This window comes from Tinamus guttatus, unplaced genomic scaffold (assembly GCF_059628265.1).
Source record: "Tinamus guttatus ecotype Peru unplaced genomic scaffold, ASM5962826v1 Tinamus_guttatus_pri_ptg000035l, whole genome shotgun sequence".
NCBI classification, from domain to species: Eukaryota; Metazoa; Chordata; class Aves; order Tinamiformes; family Tinamidae; genus Tinamus; species Tinamus guttatus.
Window position 1 is genome coordinate 1,581,187 of NW_028288569.1, and position 17,964 is coordinate 1,599,150.

A 17,964-nucleotide genomic window follows, 5' to 3' on the forward strand; every position below is an offset into this window, starting at 1 on the left:
GTAACAGAGTATCACCATTTAATTAGTCACTGAAGGCTGCTTCCATTTGAAAAAAAAAAGGCAGAATTTACCACCAGGTACTCACTTTGCCTTCTTTTCCCTTTGAAATCCAAAGCAGCACTTATCAATATCTGAATAAGACCACAGTTGTAAGATTTTTTGAGCTGCTGTTTTAATTAAACTGAAGACTTTATCTAGCTCCAAGTACCATTTTAAAGTGAAACGCAAAAAATGTCTTTGCCTCCACCTCACTTACTTAACCATAAAAAAAGGACTCCTCTACCTACATTTCCTTTCAATCACACAATGATTTATTTTTATAGTAAATTAAATACTTTTAGTCAGGCACAAGCCTAAGAAATAAAAGTTAGTAAACAGTAACTATAAAACGTGTATTCATATTTTACTACCAAGATTCACCCTAAGTGTACTTGAGAGTCAATAAATGTTTAAGATTGTTGAGATTTGAAATATATTCTCTTCAACAGAGTTCTCTTCCTGTAGGAACCTTGTGTTCCCATGCAGTGAGCAGACAACTGCTTAGAAACCCACAGGCTACAAATTATTATCTATCTAGTGAATTTTCAGACAACATATCACTGAATGTGATACTTTATATCACAAAATTCAGTGCTTTATCAAAATGGGACACAAATTCGAATGAATAAACTACACATGAAATAATTTATCACTTCCTTTTTAGCAAAGATAACAGCTCATTAATTTTGCTGTTTCCGAGAGAAGCTCACAGTAGCCTCATAAAAAACACACTAACTTATCATCTGTTTTTTCATCTCATAATGAAAGGCTAAACCTTGTACCACTGCTAGTCATCCCCAATGTTCAGTGAGTTTGGAGAACACCTCAGGCTTCTAAACTACTTATGTTTCACAGCACTATCCTCTGTTCCTTTTGTCTTTTGCCTCATAGCTCTGGAGAACCTAGTCCAATACACACAGTGAGGGTTGTAACAGTGGTGTTCCTTGGCACTGTGACACTCTTTAAGCCTGCAGGGATTTGAACTGCTTCAGACCTCAGGGAGATCTTAGGGAAGGATGAATTAATAGCACACGAGCATTTACAATGACAGCGCTGTCTCAGTCATCTGGATCCAAGCCTAAACTACTTAACTTAAAGGACTGCAAATATTTTTCAAAAGGGCTTAAGGTTCCAGAATCATTGGTCAGATTAAAAAATCACCATCTCTTTCATCTCCAGCTCCCTCAATTACTTGTTCTCATTCATGCAAAAAGTTATTTTAAAATTAGATCAATGTCCTGCTTTTGCTCACCATACAGCCCAAGAGAGAGTTGTATTAGTGTAACTGAGAAGAAGATGCTGGAGTGGAAGGAAGTAGATGGGATCTCACTCCCAAGAAATCTTGAGTTGGCAATGAAAGAAATGTCACAGGAACAATAATCTTCGTGATTTAGATGGGCAAGTTACATTTTCACAGATCTGACTGAGATTCATAGAAGTTTCAACTCCATTTGCATTTGGTATGAGTTATGCCTCTGTGTGCCTGAAGGCCAGATGCCACACGGCGTCACAGCAGAAGGTGTGGACAGGATCTACTGTAGGTCTTGAAAGGAGCCAAGTGCTTAGGTTCTATTCAAAGCAACTGGCTTAAGGGCCTAGAAAATTTAAAAATCCAATTAGGCACTAAGTACTTGGGAATCTCTCCCTAAAATATTTTTGATATAGAAGTTAAGAAGAAATGAAAATGGAACACAGACCCATGGGTGCTCTTGAAAACACCTATAGAGAGTTTTTAGATTAAGCAACCTAAATTCTAAAACACTAATGAAAAACATGATATATGTAATTGGTTAATTAAAGTAATTTCATTAATGAGTGTTTTAGTGTTGCATCTGGTACTCTAATTTTATCTCAAATACTTGCAAATACCTTGCTTGCAGTTTCTCTGAATGTGGAGGGCATATCTGATTTCATTACGAAGTTGCTCAGAGAATGAGTCAAATCTTTTTATATGCTCCTTAGGAATATTTAGGTTTTCCTGCTCATTACTGGCATGTTTACTGTGCTTATTGGTTGAGTGGAAGTACATATAAAAGTTTACATCATTTTATTTGTAGATTCTGGGAGAACTACAAACTTTAGAGAAAAGGCTCTGCCACAGTGATCTAGGAGCTTGCAGGAAACTGCTGGTCTTACAAAACATTCAAGTCTTATTCAGGATATTTCCAGATATTAAAAGGTTGTTTTTTTAGTGAAGAAATGATACAGGGAGAGTCTTGCAACAGAAAAAAAAAAATCCTTCAGCTGCAACCTTCACCTAAGATTTCTATTTGTAAAAGAAAAAGAAAAAGAAAAGACAAACCAGAAGTGCAAGGCTGAGTCTTATACAGCAATGGTCATCCTGTGGTAAGTTTATGGTGTGGATTCAGCCATTCAAAACCACAGTGCCTGACTGTTTCAGAATTGAAAGCTACTTTTATTGTACTTGAGTTTCCCTTCAGTAAAACTTACTTTCATCTCCAGTTTCAAATTCAAACTTCTGGCTATAGCCGCTGTATCCTGCTGCCGTCCTGACTCTGATATGAAATATATACTTGGTGGCTGGCTTGAGACCTGTGACGATAACACTTGGAGCCTTGGACCTTGTGGAAGAATAGCTGAGCTGCTCATGCTCCTGAGGGACAAAAGAGGGGAGAAACGGTATCAAGTTGAGTCGCACAAACTTTGCAAAAGTGATACAGCAGAATTAAAGCTCCACATTCTTCTCATGAATGTAAAATGTGCCTATAAAAGGAGGTGCAGGTATGGATTTCAGTACTTTGATTGTGCTATAATCACAACATATGATATGGCCTTGAGTTAGATTCCCATTTTTTGTCCTTAGTCTTGCTTATAAATATGTCACATCTTTGTTACTTGAGTTAGTAACTACATTGCAGTTAAAGCAATACGGATTAGTAGAAGACTACATTCGCAGTAAATGGTAACTGCCATGGTAGCTAATTTTTTTCCACCACGGACAAATTAGGAGTTCAGTAACTACTAGAAAACTGTAAAGTAAAGATGTGGGAGTATTCAAATACCCGCTACTCACTTCTACCCGCAGGTAGTGCCAAAATGCCGGCGCTATCCGTGGGTAGACCTGTGGGTAAAAGAAAATAAAAATTAACTTTTTCTTTAAAGTTTGTAAACTTCTAGCATGGTTCAACTACTTCACTACTTGCTCTTGAATGTGATTTGTCTTTCCAGCTGCTTGTAATGTGATTGTACATGAAATTTGCTTACATGCACTAAAAGCAGAAACACTCTGAACGTTCCCCTGCTCATCTCCCAGCACTTGATCTCAGGTGTCTGCTGAGACCTCCCCACTTCTGCAGAAGTCGCTGGGAATGAGGGTGTGCAGAGCTACTGAACAGCAGCTGGAACAGGCCAGAGAGCAGCCACAGCGCTTGCTGCCCCGACACAGCGCACAGCTTTGCTCAACACAGCGTTGCTGACATTTACACATGAGGGGGGAATTAAAAGAGCAGAAAGTTAATTACCTTTCACTAGTTACTACCACTTGATAAATCAGTAATCTGCAATATTTCATATGGTGCCTTAAGGTTACATGTACTGTATTTTAAGAGGCTTTGTCCCCAGATGAACAGAGCTGTCCTTGGCATACGCTCGATAATCCACTCACGGGGTTAGTACGCCACGGTGTGCCATAGGGCACCATATACATTTATTATACAGCAGTATTGCAGGGAGTGGAAGCTATTTAAATGATGCTTCCAGCCTGTTAATAAGGAAACATTCTGGTTCACATAAGAAATATAACCAGGAGAGGAATAGATCTCAGTTAGATTTTGCTAGACTCTTCTGAGCAACACACATGCATTTTTTACATAAAACATAGTCAAATTCACTTATGGTGTAACAGTCACACTAGCATATGGCAGGAAGTATATCAGCATTCCCCTCATAGATGTGCAAGGAAATGACCAAGAAAATCAAATTTTATAAAAAAATAAACACACAAAAAGGACCTTACAATTCTGTTAAGTGACTGAAGAGCAGGAAGGTAGGGAAAAATGACCAATACTCAAAATTATTGTTTTTCATGATTAATTCAAACAATGAAAATAATAATGTGAGAATCTGTAAAAAGTTGAAGTGCTAATATACAGTCTAAAACCACATTTTGAAATAGCAAAGAATATACATTTAAATTGAAATATTAAGACACAGTGTGTGTGTGTGTGTGTGTAGCCTTACAGATGGAGAGTGCAATCAATACACATAAGCTAACAAGTTTTATAAATATCAAAAAACCTCTCTCAACTAACTGATATATTGTAACTTTGCTTCGAACAGTTTGGTGGTCTTGAAACTTTATTTTTTCTGAGATATTAAAAAAAATCTTTTTTCTTCTGACATAAGACCAAGCTATTAAGATGATAGATTTTTTTTGTTGTTGTTTGAGATTAAGCTTGCTCAGCTTGAAAAATAGCATGTATTTGAGCAAAAAGGGGAAAAAAAAACGTATTATAGGTATACTTTCTGGTTAGTAAGGAGAACTGAGGAGCTCAGGAGAACTGAAACAGAATGCTTGAGGTTGGAAGGGGGCTTTAGAGATCATCTAGTCCAACTCCAAAACACGGAGAACTCACGACTTCTACAGGCTGCTGAGCCTAAACAATAATTTCCAGTGTTCCAGCAAAACCTCTACCTGGTATGTGCTCCATGAAAGAAGGAATTTCACTGCATGGTGTAAGAGTCTCCCCAGAGGACCTTGCAGCTTGAGGTCAAGTACTTTTTATAATTTACTGGTTTATTCCGATCCGCTGGAGAGATTGTAGAAATAACGTTTCAGAGAAAATTGATGGAACTGGAAGAAGAAAGGAGGTTCCTTCTGAAGAGGATAGAAATGGAAATTTTGTTGAAGGTGGAGACTCCCTAGGATCTAATGCTAAAAATTTACTGGAGAAAACTGCAGAACAAGGTCAGTGCCAGCCAAGAATTTGGAATGACTTCTGAATAGCTGAATCAGAGCTGTATTTGCTGAACTGTACTGTAGTTTTGGTAATGTAATAGTGGTAGCGGTGACATAACTGATAAATATTAATATCAACTATTTACGAAAGCTATTACTATATCTAGAGCTATATTTACCTACAGAGATAGATGCAGATCTAATGATTTGTTACTTTTGTAGTGTGACATAATGCGATGACCCTGGAGAAAGGATCTAGGCATACCCAGACTGTGCTAATAAAATGTTACTTATGTTGCCAGACATCCCAGGCTGTTTAAAACACTGAAGGCTGTTAAAAACAAAAAACAAAAACAAAATGTGAAATTGTAACAAGGGGCTCCTAAATATAATAGATACCTTGAAAATGCAGGTACAAAAAGCCAGCAAAGTCCCCGGGGATATAAACACAGTTTACACATGGCCGATTACTGGTCACTAAGAACACAGCATTGGGAGCTAGATAAAACTAAAACAAAATCTAGGTATAATACAGAGCAAAGAACAATACTGGACATACAGAAAAGGGTAAGCTTAAAACCAGCAGAAGGCAGAGATGCTGGAAAATTTTTAAATATCAGTTTCAGTGTTATTGGGAATGAGCTGAGTATTTTGAATAGCTCAGCATTTTGGATAAGTGTGATATTATTGTAACTAAGCTGATAACCAAGGTTTGATTGTGCTGCTAAGACTCAGGCCTTCAGTAAATGTTTGGCTTGGCATAGAGGCTGTATTTCTTTATCCCACATCAATGGCACGAGGTGGTCTGGTACTTCACTCTGGAGACCTGGCTATAATTTGGATGTAACAGTTGAAGGCCATTTCCTTTACCCAGACTACCTTCCTACTTGAAATCAAGTATTATGGGTTTTACACTGAACAATATATTTATACAGCACCACTGAAGCCAAAAGACCCTACAAACTTTATACAAAAATTGCTCTGGCTACCACTCAAAAATATCTGAAATATATTCTCAGAGCAGCTCTCATCTGCCTTGCAGAATTTGTTATGGATTATCCCACATACTCAATCTTTTAATTTCTAAATATCATTTTTATACAACATATATTTATGACAAGCTAGAAGTTACTTCTATAGAACATAGCACTTGGGATCTAGTGGGGCCCTAGACAGAGGCAGAGCAGGCAGTGATCAAGTAAATATATACTTTTTTTGGTCTGTCAAAGATAATGAGTGTAACGAACTGTGATGGTAACATTTAATCAACAAATTCATTTGCATCCCTAAGAAACGAGAGGCTTTTTTTCATTCGAGGATGACTGGGAAAATGGCTTTCCATGGATCAATAAAGACAGCAATAAATGTCAGAAGGCTTACACTTCTTTCTCAGTGCTTTGTGGCAGACTATCAGATAAAGAACTCTGGGGGAGCTGACTATAGGAATAATTCTATCCGAGTTTTAAAGAAGAAAACCTAGAACTTTCTCTGCAGCTAAGAGGTACAGGGCTAGAGATTTAATGTGCCAGAGATTTAAATACCATTATTTTCCAAAATTTACCTATACTTACCGTGATACATTTAGTAGCAAATATGGCCAACAATATATTTGCTCCTTCAACACCTGAAAGAACAATTTTAAATTTTCTTCCTGCTAGTAACGGCTCAAATCAAAGAAAAAATATATTTCTGATAACTGAATTTTAAACAATCTGTTGCATGTTTGAATATTTTCAGACCATCAGTTAAACTATACGAGCAATATTTGAAAATGTGAAAAAAATTGAAATAAAATATTTTCACTGTTGTCAGTGAATCATCATTTGTAGCTGATAAGGCTAAAATTAATTTTGAAAAACATTACTTGGCTGATTAACAAAGAATGAATATTGGATTCTGGCTTGCTGCAGTTTATATAGTAGTATAGCAAGGGTACTAGAAGTATGTTGAATTTGAAAACAGTGTAATTAAAAAGTAAGGTTACTTTCTTTATAATCCAGAGAAGTTTCTGCATTACCAAAAACTTTTTCAACCCTTAATACACCCTTAATGCCGAATAAGCACTAGCAGACATCTCTTTCAGATTCTGCAGATCTTAATCTGTTTTTCAGATATTTAAACCTAACTAAGTCTGGATTGTTCAGTCGCAATTCTTAGGACGATGATAATGAAAAATCTTAGTAATTGATCAACCTTTTTACTTCTTTCACAACGTAACACAAAACGACAATGTTTTTAGACAACCACAATATGGCTTTGTAGAAGCCAATGCTTGCAGTTCATATGTCATTGTGCTCCATCACTGAGATGCAGAGGGCTCTCTCTCCCCCTCTTCGTCCTGGGGGATCAGGAGGGGAATATTCCTCCTTCCTTGCAGACCTCCATCCACCACAGGGTCTGCAAGCGCCTATTCTGAAGCATGCATGATCATAAACGATATGGCTTGCCTCATACACTTTTATTTATTATTGTGAAGGAGAGAGAACACTTCTGTCACTTTGGCACGCCTGGGAATCAAGCTCCAGCAGCCGGTGTTGGAGAACAGTGGTGCTCAAACGCTGGAACTTAGCCGTGTTTTGTTTCAAGACTTAATAGCACGAAATGAGCCATTCCTGCCTAGAGTCATACAGAAGACAGATCTCCAAAGAATAACAGGTATTTGATACGATTCTCTACCACCAAATATTCTACCACCAAATATTTTAATCTTGCTGTGAGAATTTTGGCTCCCACAGGCTACCATACTCTTCTGAAATAACCTCTAGTGCCACCATGTAGGCCAAGATAATTTTTCCTTGCTTTATGACAAAGTTCAATACTAACTTGAATTACTTTCCATGATATTTGCCTGGATAACGTGACTTCTGCACCAGTGTTATGCCTATTTTGGATTTTTTTTTTATACAGTAGTGCTGTCAATTCAGAGAAACAACTCAGTGACACTTTGGGACTGCTGGTGAGGACTACCATTAAACGATGCTCCACGATGAGGTATGGAAAAGTGAGTACTGAGGGAAGTGCATAGATACCCGTTGTACTCAGTCGGCTAGCAGGCATTTGTGCCAGTGATGAATTTGTCTGTGTCTGAGGCTGAAAGGGGGCTCTGGCCTCCTTCCAAAACTGAATTTACAGAAGGGCAGACACCACAACCCCATATATATTTGGAACTAGCTCAATGACTCTACAGTTTAAAGCTCTGTTGATAGTGTGATGGAAATTATCCAATTTTCTGTGCAGAAGAATGGATGAATTTATTGACCACTAGTTGTTCTGGCCAAGGAGGCACTACTTAAGTGTTTTGCATCAGCTGAATAGGAATTGCAGAATCCTGCAATTCTTCACCTGAGATAGATAGTAATCACAATACTTGCAGCCTCTTACTGGGGGCTCCCCTCTCATCCTAATGAACTGATCAACAAGAAACTTGTGTTTACCAAAAAAAAAAAAAAAATTCCTTACTTGAAAAAGGTAATAAGCTACTCTGTCCATTAAGAGGACGAGCTTCAGGGTTTTATTTCGTAAAGAAAATATCAGGAAGTAGACAAGGAATGGTCTAGTAAAATTTAGGTTTGATTCATGCTATTTTTTTTTCTATTTCAGCTTGTCTCACTGAAACAAGCAGAATATTATTGACTGTATTTTCAGATCCTGGAAAAACTTCAGCTCACATTAACCTTTGGAAACACAATTATCTATAAGAAATAGCAGGCAAACTTTTTCTATAGTTTGTGACAGACTCAGAACAGGGTATACAGACAGAAAAGTCCTAAAGGATCAAAGATGATTTTGCAAAGACTTCCTCATCTCGGCCACAAGCTGCACCTGGAAAGCCTGGGCTTTCACCACAGAGACTCAGTTGGAGGTCCGTGCTGGTAGCCTGGGAGCTTTGGCTTTTTCAAGGATGGCTGCTCATTCTGACATGATCGCTCCCAAAGGGGCTGAAGAGCCTCAGAAGAAAACAGCTCAATTCAGCGGGCAGGAAGTATGGGGTGATTTGTTTCATTCTTTACACCACTGAATCCTGCATGGATTCTGGCTTCATAGCCTAACCTAAACTCCAGGACTGGGATGTACTTCCTGGATGTGCCCATGCACCAAGGCGCACGCTTTGACCTCACCCTCATTTCACACTGGGGCAAGACTGAGACCCAGATCCTGCACTCTGTTTTCAACGGTTTTGTGGGCTGAAAACTATCTTCCATGACAGGTCATGGGAAATGTCAAGGACTACCTTTTTTTCTGTATTTACTGAAAACTACAGAGAACTTCCAAATAATCTGTGAAATAAATGTAAGCAAGTAAGAAAATTGCTAACCATTATATAGAACTCTGGGTTGATATAAAAGAAGTACAAGAAATGTTCTGATCCTTCATATTAGCTTTAAAGCAGCATTGTTACATCTGGATAGCACAGAACACGTAAGTATTTCTGAGAAAGCATAGTCTGAAGCTTTAAAGGAGTAAATCTAATATAGTATACTCAAATAATAAGGACTCATCATACGAGCAAATAAGACCTCTTCCATATTCTACTGCAAATTTACCTTGGTGAAAATCTATAATTAAATCGTAAACATAATGCAAATGACAAATAATGTGAATATTACTATACAATGAGGTACAGAACCTAAGAGCTTCTTCCCAATTTAAACATAGAATTATGTTACAAACTTTGAAAATAGTGTATCTATTTCTAAGGAAACTGCTGTTTTCTTACTGTTTGTCATATTCTGTCAGTTGATTCCATTATGAGTTTGAATGACAGAGAGAGTTCACCGGCTCGCATGAAGACAAGATCAGACCCTTCCTTATAACCATAACTGCATGACTATCTGAATATCCTAAATCTGTACTTTGTTTTATGATCAAGATATCGTCTCACACGTAAAGAAACATTATGCTTCATGGCAGCTTTTTTGCACGCTCTGTCTCTTCTCCCAGGCTCTGTATTTGAAAGACAGTGGCCTGACTGAACAAAAATACAATGGTGCTAGTTATCTGAGACCAGACAAACTGGGCTGGCAGGATCAGAGTATAAAAAGTAATGAAGAACTTTCTGCTTTTATAGTGCATTGGAATAGCTACATCTGTCCCATCAACACATGTTGTAATGAAACGTTTCTGTTGCATGACATCATCAGATTAACCAGTATTTCTTCATCGTATGTTGCTACTCTATTAGTGAATGTTATATACAATCAACATCAGAGGTTATATTAACACGGTGTGTATTATCATTATTTCTTATAGGCTCAAAAAAAAGGATTACTTCCCTTTTAAATGATGACATTTAAAGCCTGCAAGCAAATGGTTAACCTCCAGAGGCCACTCCTATAGGAATGCTGCTCTCTAACTTACCCTCCAACCTTATTTCAGAGAAAAACAGCACGGAAATGAAGATTTTGTGCACATATATGAGGTAAAGTGTTGAGAAAGACTAACTCAAAGGTGATAACCTTTTACCCTTTTAGATTCATACTGTGATCAAAGGGTTCAAATCCTGAATTTATGGGTGAGAAAAAGTACAGAGAACTAATAGTGCTTAGTGCAAATATAGATTAACGGAAATCCAAGCTGAAATTGTGATTTTTGCTTATAATAGTCACATAATCTTTAGATTAACTTTACCAGTGAAGTGCTGATAAGGATTCAGCCACTTTTAGTCACACAGGATTTGTCACCGTTAATATTCGATTGGAAAACAGAAGCACAGCTCTAATCAAAATACTATCAGCACTTATTTTAGCAATGGAAAAAGATAACCAAATATCACTTTCTATCATTTCAACTATATAATGGGAACTCAAACAATTACCACTCTCCTGCTGTTGACTCTGTGTCTAGCTTATTTTATGAACGACAGTCAAGGGATACAATTCATCAGGTTCTCTGAGTAATTGAAAAGTCTTCTTAAATTGGCACTGGTGAAAGGGTTTTCAAAGGCTTCTGCCAGCTCAAGACCTACCTGTGTACTTAAAACTACCAAATATATGTGTGCAGGAGGAATTCATGCAGACAATAATTGAATTTACTATTAGCCATTTGCACACAGGTTTTATAGCTTCTATCCACTGTGCCACAAAGAAGATTCTGTGCTTAAACCATATAATGATGCTTAGAATTTTGAGAGAGGACACTAATACGAGGAAATACGAGTGGAGATGCACTCTACATACCACAAGGAGCAGGTCTCTTGTGCACCAAAGCACAATGCCAAATCTTAGTAAGTACCACACTAAAGCAAAGAAGATCCCGAGATCTCATCAATGTTTAAATAAGAGCACCAAAAATAAAAATTAAACTTTTATGAAGCCACTTGGTCACATTTTTCTTCTTTCCTAGATACATTAGTTAGAAGGATATACATAAGATGGCCTACAGAGGAAGTAACATTACTTTAAAGGAAAGGCCACAAGTCTTGAACTCTTTTCATTAATGCTAGCTCTGAACCATCATAAAAGTCTCCAGCCCCTTCCCCAGTTTTCTCATAGAATCAGCCCTGATGGCACTTAATTACTCCCCAGACAAACTGAACATTAATGTTGGATACACTTTAAATAGCAAGTAATTACTGGGTAAAGTCAATATGTGATTAATTAGTTCAAATAGAATTCACTAAAGTCAAATAACAGCAAACTGTGGAATTTGGACCTACTGCCTGTATTTTCAAAAAAATATATATATAGCCCACTCAAAATATAGCACTGACTTATGGAAATTGCCTTTGATTTATACAATCTTATTTTACTTACAACTAATTTGTTCCTAACAATTCTTAAAAAATATATTTTCTACAGTACAGTTATTGTCCCTAGTCATATCCTGTTTCACAGCTCACTTGAATTGCTGCAGATGAGGAGAATAACATGGAAATCAACAAAATTCCTACACCTGGAAAACTCAGGAAGTCTCTTTTTGAAAGCTTCTTTATCTTTAAAACATTTTTTGTTAGAAGACTATTTTGACTTGTAGCATGTGTATTAACATGAATGCCAACAATAACATTTGGCAGGTACCAGAGAAGACATGTACTCATCCAAATTGTGCTTTTAACATTAGCTGCTACCTGATTACAGAATGACCAAAGCTGAGGTAAATTCTCATTGTAATACAGAGTGACACGAAAAACACAATATTCATCTTCCTGAAGGAAGAAAAAGAAGGAAGGAAGGAAGGAAGGAAGGAAGGAAGGAAGGAAGGAAGGAAGGAAGGAAGGAAGGAAGGAAGGAAGGAAGGAAGGAAGGAAGGAAGGAAGGAAGGAAGGAAGGAAGGAAGGAAGGAAGGAAGGAAGGAAGGAAGGAGGGAGGGAGGGAGGGAGGGAGGGAGGGAAGGAAGGAAGGAAGGAAGGAAGGAAGGAAGGAAGGAAGGAAGGAAGGAAGGAGGGAGGGAGGGAGGGAGGGAGGGAGGGAGGGAAGGAAGGAAGGGAGGGAGGGAGGGAGGGAGGGAGGGAGGGAAGGAAGGAAGGAAGGAAGGAAGGAAGGAAGGAAGGAAGGAAGGAAGGAAGGAAGGAAGGAAGGAAGGAAGGAAGGAAGGAAGGAAGGAAGGAAGGAAGGAAGGAAGGAAGGAAGGAAGGAGGGAAGGAAGGAGGGAAGGAAGGAAGGAAGGAGGGAAGGAAGGAGGGAAGGAAGGAGGGAAGGAAGGAGGGAAGGAAGGAAGGAAGGAAGGAAGGAAGGAAGGAAGGAAGGAAGGAAGGAAGGAAGGAAGGAAGGAAGGAAGGAAGGAAGGAAGGAAGGAAGGAAGGAAGGAAGGAAGGAAGGAAGGAAGGCATACGCTAAAAAGTGCTGCCTGCACTTTCACTTTTCAGTTCCAGCTGAATGACAAACTTAAAGTAACTTTAGAACAGTAAATACAAGGATCTTTTTAGAAGACAAATCTGAACTAAGATGAAAACCCTGACAGGAAAAGGCAAGACTGTAAAGAAAATTGCAGATCACTCTAGTATTTCCAGGTCATTTCAGAGAAGAGACCTGCAGAATTTTAAGGAATCAGCCACTTCAGGCTGCAATCTTCTCCCTCCTCAACCTCCCCTGTCATTAATCTGAGATGTAACAGTTTAGGGACCTGAAATATCAAAGTGTGCTTTATCTGTTTGGCTTTTGCATATTTTATATTTTGATTGCCCGTCAGTCAGCTCATCGCTTTCTCCACACAGAAAGTGAGGCTGTCAACAAGAAAAGGGGAAGAATGAATAACTAATCATAAAGAAAATAAGGAAAGGTCAAAATCCAGCAAAACCTCATTTTAATTGGATTATATTCCTGGAAAGGCAGAAATGAGTTGTTATGAGGTGAACCATGAAAAAGAGAAAATTAAGTGAGGCCAGGATGACTCTAGGACAGTGTTAACATTCTTCCCAGCACAAGGAGGTGAGTGAGAGGTGGGCAAAGCGAAAGCTGTGTGGTTATCATGGAGAGGCAAGGAGGAAGAAGGCGTGAAGGCAGCAGATAGGACACTGTGCTAGTACTGACAAGGAGATTAAACAGAGAAGGATAAAAGGATAAAAACTTGTTTGTACCTCAATTTGGTGGTGGAACAGAGTGTGATCAGAAGTGAGCTGGGAAACATGAATTGTCAGAAAAGCCCCAAAATTAAACTCCAACTTTCCAGTAGTTATGCGCTACTCTAATAACATTTGTTTTCCAATTAAGAATATGTGCCAGTGAAAACCTCTGCACCAATATCTGCGGGAGTTTTTCCAATTTCAGCATAGACAAATGTCAGCCCCTCAAATTCTCCCTCTAGATTTTTTCTTATTTTTCCCCTGCACTGCCTTTTCCATGGAAGAAGCAAGGATGCAGTTCAAAATTCAGGATCAGGTCCTAAATATGCCAATCTACACCTGCAATACAGCATAAGAAGCACGTGTTGCTCTGCTCACATTGAACATCCTCCCGGACCTCAGCAACCTGCAGTTTAGTGACTTCCTGCATTAGCTAAACTTGCTTCATTGTATTTTACAGCCCATGAAAGACTTTTCTTCCATGAATTTTTGAACCCATTTATGCTTGTGGCTTCCAAAACACCCCTTGGCAACAATTAATTACAAACTGTTTAAAAATACACTGTCTTTGTTTTAAATCTAGTTCACAATGATTTCCTTGGATATACTCTAGTATCTTGGCTATGAGTAACAGTGAATAATCATGAATAACAGTGATTCGTCCAGTCTAAGGCAACATATCTCTGTATAATACAGAGTACTTCTGGTTAAAACTGGGAAGTAAGACAGTGGATAATGGAATTTTTAGAGTGAAAATGTAAGACCTCAAAGGAAGGACAGCAAAAAGGAGAATCTCATGCAACACAAAAACTCCTGTAATGTAAAAAAAAAGCACAGTCCAAATACCTGAAGTTCTCTAAGTTGCTGACACATACCCAAGTAAATCTTACTTGCAGCATTATCAGCAGTGGTGCAGTCATAGTAATGCTGCACACACAGCACTGCTGCATTCCCACACTGAACCTAGAAAGGGCAGCTCCTTTATTTCACCCTAAAGCCGGGAAGCATTTTTAAAGGAAGGAAGCAGCTTACAACTGAAGTGGAATGCCAATATAACAATATTTTTCAAAGTATTGGAAATAAATTCCAAAGTAATGGTGACTTGCTACAATACGAAGTAGTCAATACTCTAATGTGACAAAAAGCACAATGCATTTTCAAAGCTGTGCTGTAATTCAGTGGCTATTATTCATATTCAAGTGAATCTAGCAAGCCACTGTACTTCACTGGAGTTGTTAGCGCTATCCTTTTCATTTAATTAACCATAATACCTACTATATTTACAGAATTGACTCAGATTGCTATTGTGAATCTGTCAGTGAGGTAAATCAGTAGGATTAATCTAAATATTCACAAACATATGACGATAATACCTAGACTCATGAATATTTAATGTGTAAAGTTTGCATGTGTATTTCTTTGGGACTATTGTTTTCTTTCCAGGGAAAAATCAGGATTTACAAATAAAGAATGATGTTGGTAATATTAATACAGATTTCAATACCATTCGGCCAAATTCTTGGCGGGGAATTTTCCTCTAAAATTTAAAATTGGAAATTAGTGAAGTTCAATTTAATCATTCCAGTGGAGAAAAAATAAATAAGCCTTCTGATCAGGGCTGATACTCTGAGATTCAGCGTAGCATATTTTGTTTAGCAGACTTCTTCAGTTATGTAAAACGATCGTTGAAAAGTCACTGAAGTCTCACATGCTTTGTGTATTTGTGACCATGTGTGCACATTTTTTTGTGCCTCAGTGCATGAAGCCAGCAAACATCTACCTTGTAATGTTAACTTAACAGGGCTGAATTCAGCTCTGGCATCATGACTACACTGCAGATGCCGGGGTTATTTCAGCATTAAATATGGCATATTGTTTGAATTCATGTTCTTAGAACATTGAAGTGAGATCTTAGGGGAATATAAAACAAAACAACAGAACAGTCTTTTTGCAATTAGCTTTGCGTAAATTTAGAAGAATAAAACATAATCTAACAAGTAAACTAAAATGCCGATGAAAACACTTTTTTAAAAAGGAAGTGCTTTCTCAATCACTAAAAATCACTATTGTGATAATGTAATGTGCTAAAACTCATGATATAGCATATACAAGAAAAACGATAGTTTGTACAAGGTCATTGCAAATAGAGGATGCATCAACCCAGTGAAGTTCCTACAGCAACATAAATGTTTTTATGAGCAGCAGGTGAATTCCTGCAGAAGCTATTAACAGCTCGGTAAGGAGTACATAATAACAGGTTGTTAACTCAGCCTCCCCGACAAGAGCATCAGGAAAGGGCACTTTGAAACTATTAATACTAATGCTTTGGAAAAAAAAAGATTTTTTTTTTTACATTACCTTTCTTCAAATAAACAAAATAAACATTTAATTTTTTTAAGGTGGAAAAATAACAAAACTACATGGGAGTTACTTAATAACATACCCTTTCTAAATAATTGACTTGATTAACCAAATTGTGTATTGAAAGTAATTTTTCTTCTGTGTATTTTGCATTCTAACAAAAATAATTTAACACATCTTTTACTTTAATACATCTGCAAAATGTTCATACATTTGGAAAACAGCTAATCAATATGGAAAGCAGGTATCCTTTTCTACATCAAAATAGAAAAGCTCTTCTTAGGCATTTCCCCTTATTTCCCTTCTTCCAGAAGGACTGCTTGGTGGACACCAATACATAATATAAAAGAGGTTCCAATATTATGCAGTCAGTGGATTTGTCTCCATTTTGGTGTGAAAAAAGTATTAAAAGTATTTGAGAAATATTAACAATTTGTCCCTTTGCAGGGTTAGGGTGCAGTTGTAAAGTAGCCCCAGAAGAAGGAAAAAAAAAAGAAAAAGGGATGGGGGGGACACTTTATGATTCTCTTCTTACTCTCTGTGGATACGTGTCTTTTGACCTGCATCTCCCCAATATCTGCTAAATGCATGAGGGACTGAAGGTAGAAACTACACAGTGAAACGATATTGGAACTCATACTGGAACATACTGGAACATTTCTTCCACGCTTAGACAAAGATACAACTTTACGCATGTCTTCTTGGTTTAATCTGTGAATCTATCTTAAAGGCTGGGGGAAAAAAACACTGTTTATGAACAGAAGTAATTTGTGTGTTATGAAAACAAAGACTGCCCAGGCTGCAGTTTTTAAAATAGTTTAGGCTCATGGATTACGACTTCCTTATTTTTTTGGACAGTTCTTGAAAGTCTAAAGGAAACATTCGTTACAGCAGTGGATGTCTGGATACTGTATTTAACTCATAAATAACAAAAATACTCTTGTTTATATGGTCATCTTTTGGCAACCACTGCTATATTCAGATAGCAGCTTGTGAAACTCATGCCATTCTTTCAGTCAAAATTTCAGCCCAAAACTTGACTTTTGAATGTTCATTTAAGTACTTAAGGAAATTATAACACACCTTAACTTCAGACACTATTAAAAATCTACTGCGCCTACACTCAAAGGCGACCACACTGAAACTAATTAATAACGATAATGATTTAAAGTGAAAGTATATTCTCAATCTTGCTAGTTTAGGATTAAACATGTAAAAACTGCTACCAATCCCTCCTGTGCACTTGATGCGTCAAACCTAAAGAGACAACATCTCTTTTACCACAAGTTCATCAAAAATCAAATTACGTTTGTCCCCTGGAGTGAGTTGAATGCTACTTTGCTATAAAATGTGAGGTTCCTCTGATTTTTGAGCCTACCTAACCACACTCTTTAAGATTAGCAGATGATTCCTGTGGTTAACTTTATTATTCTTGCTGTGTTAGTAAATTATTTTTTAAACTATTTTTTTTCTGAACTGTGACTGCTTTATGGCTAGAAGAAAGTTCAATAAATTTATTCTCTTTGGCATCATCCTCTACTATCAGTGGATTTAGCTTTCTTTGAGGTATGGAACTAACTGTGTGGTGCTGTATATGTTGACTTCTAAGCAGTCTGCATAGCTTCTTTGGCTACATCTTTGAAAAAGTCTGAAAATCATTTATTAAAAAGTATTAATGCACTTTTTCTACATTTGTGAAGCTCTTACAGCACTTACTGGAATAAGCTTTCTGCGCACAATTTTCTTTGGGGAACACGGTATCAGCTACTGACAAGAACACAAGATCAGCAGAGACTCAACTATGTTTTTTTTTAATCAAATCCACTAAGGTTGCTTAAACAGCATTATATTTCTCTGTGAGATCTTTTGGTTCAGCAGGAATGACAATAGTAATAGCTCTGCAGGCTACTTTATTATTAAATACGAAGGTTTAGAAGCTACCTCTAAATAATTGAAGACAATTATTAGGAGAGTAGCCAAACCAGGCACCTAATGGAGCAGGCCTAGCTCAGAACTTCTTTGATAAACCCTCTCTTATATGTAATTGATATTTAGAGCCCGGATTTCTTTTTCTCCTAATAGTAATTATATCAGCGCCATTAATAATGGCTGCTGCAAGGTTCTTAAGTTCCTTCCCGCAGGCAAA

General features: G+C 37.5%; 1 protein-coding gene across 4 annotated transcripts in view; it reads right to left on the reverse strand.

Moving 5' to 3' along the window:
• The window catches only part of EPHA6 (EPH receptor A6), a 483,151-nt gene that overhangs the window by 135,889 nt on the left and 329,298 nt on the right, over nt 1–17,964 (reverse strand). For 2 of the 4 annotated variants that reach the window (XM_088533416.1, XM_088533399.1), the window contains 2 exons: nt 3,074–3,121; nt 2,491–2,653 (listed from right to left, as the gene is read on the reverse strand). The exons of 1 other annotated variant lie outside the window; for it this stretch is intronic. In XM_088533416.1, the coding sequence (XP_088389542.1) occupies nt 2,491–2,653; nt 3,074–3,121 (211 nt within the window). The remainder of the gene's footprint in view (nt 1–2,490; nt 2,654–3,073; nt 3,122–17,964) is intronic. One more of the 4 variants, XM_088533422.1, reaches the window with a different exon arrangement.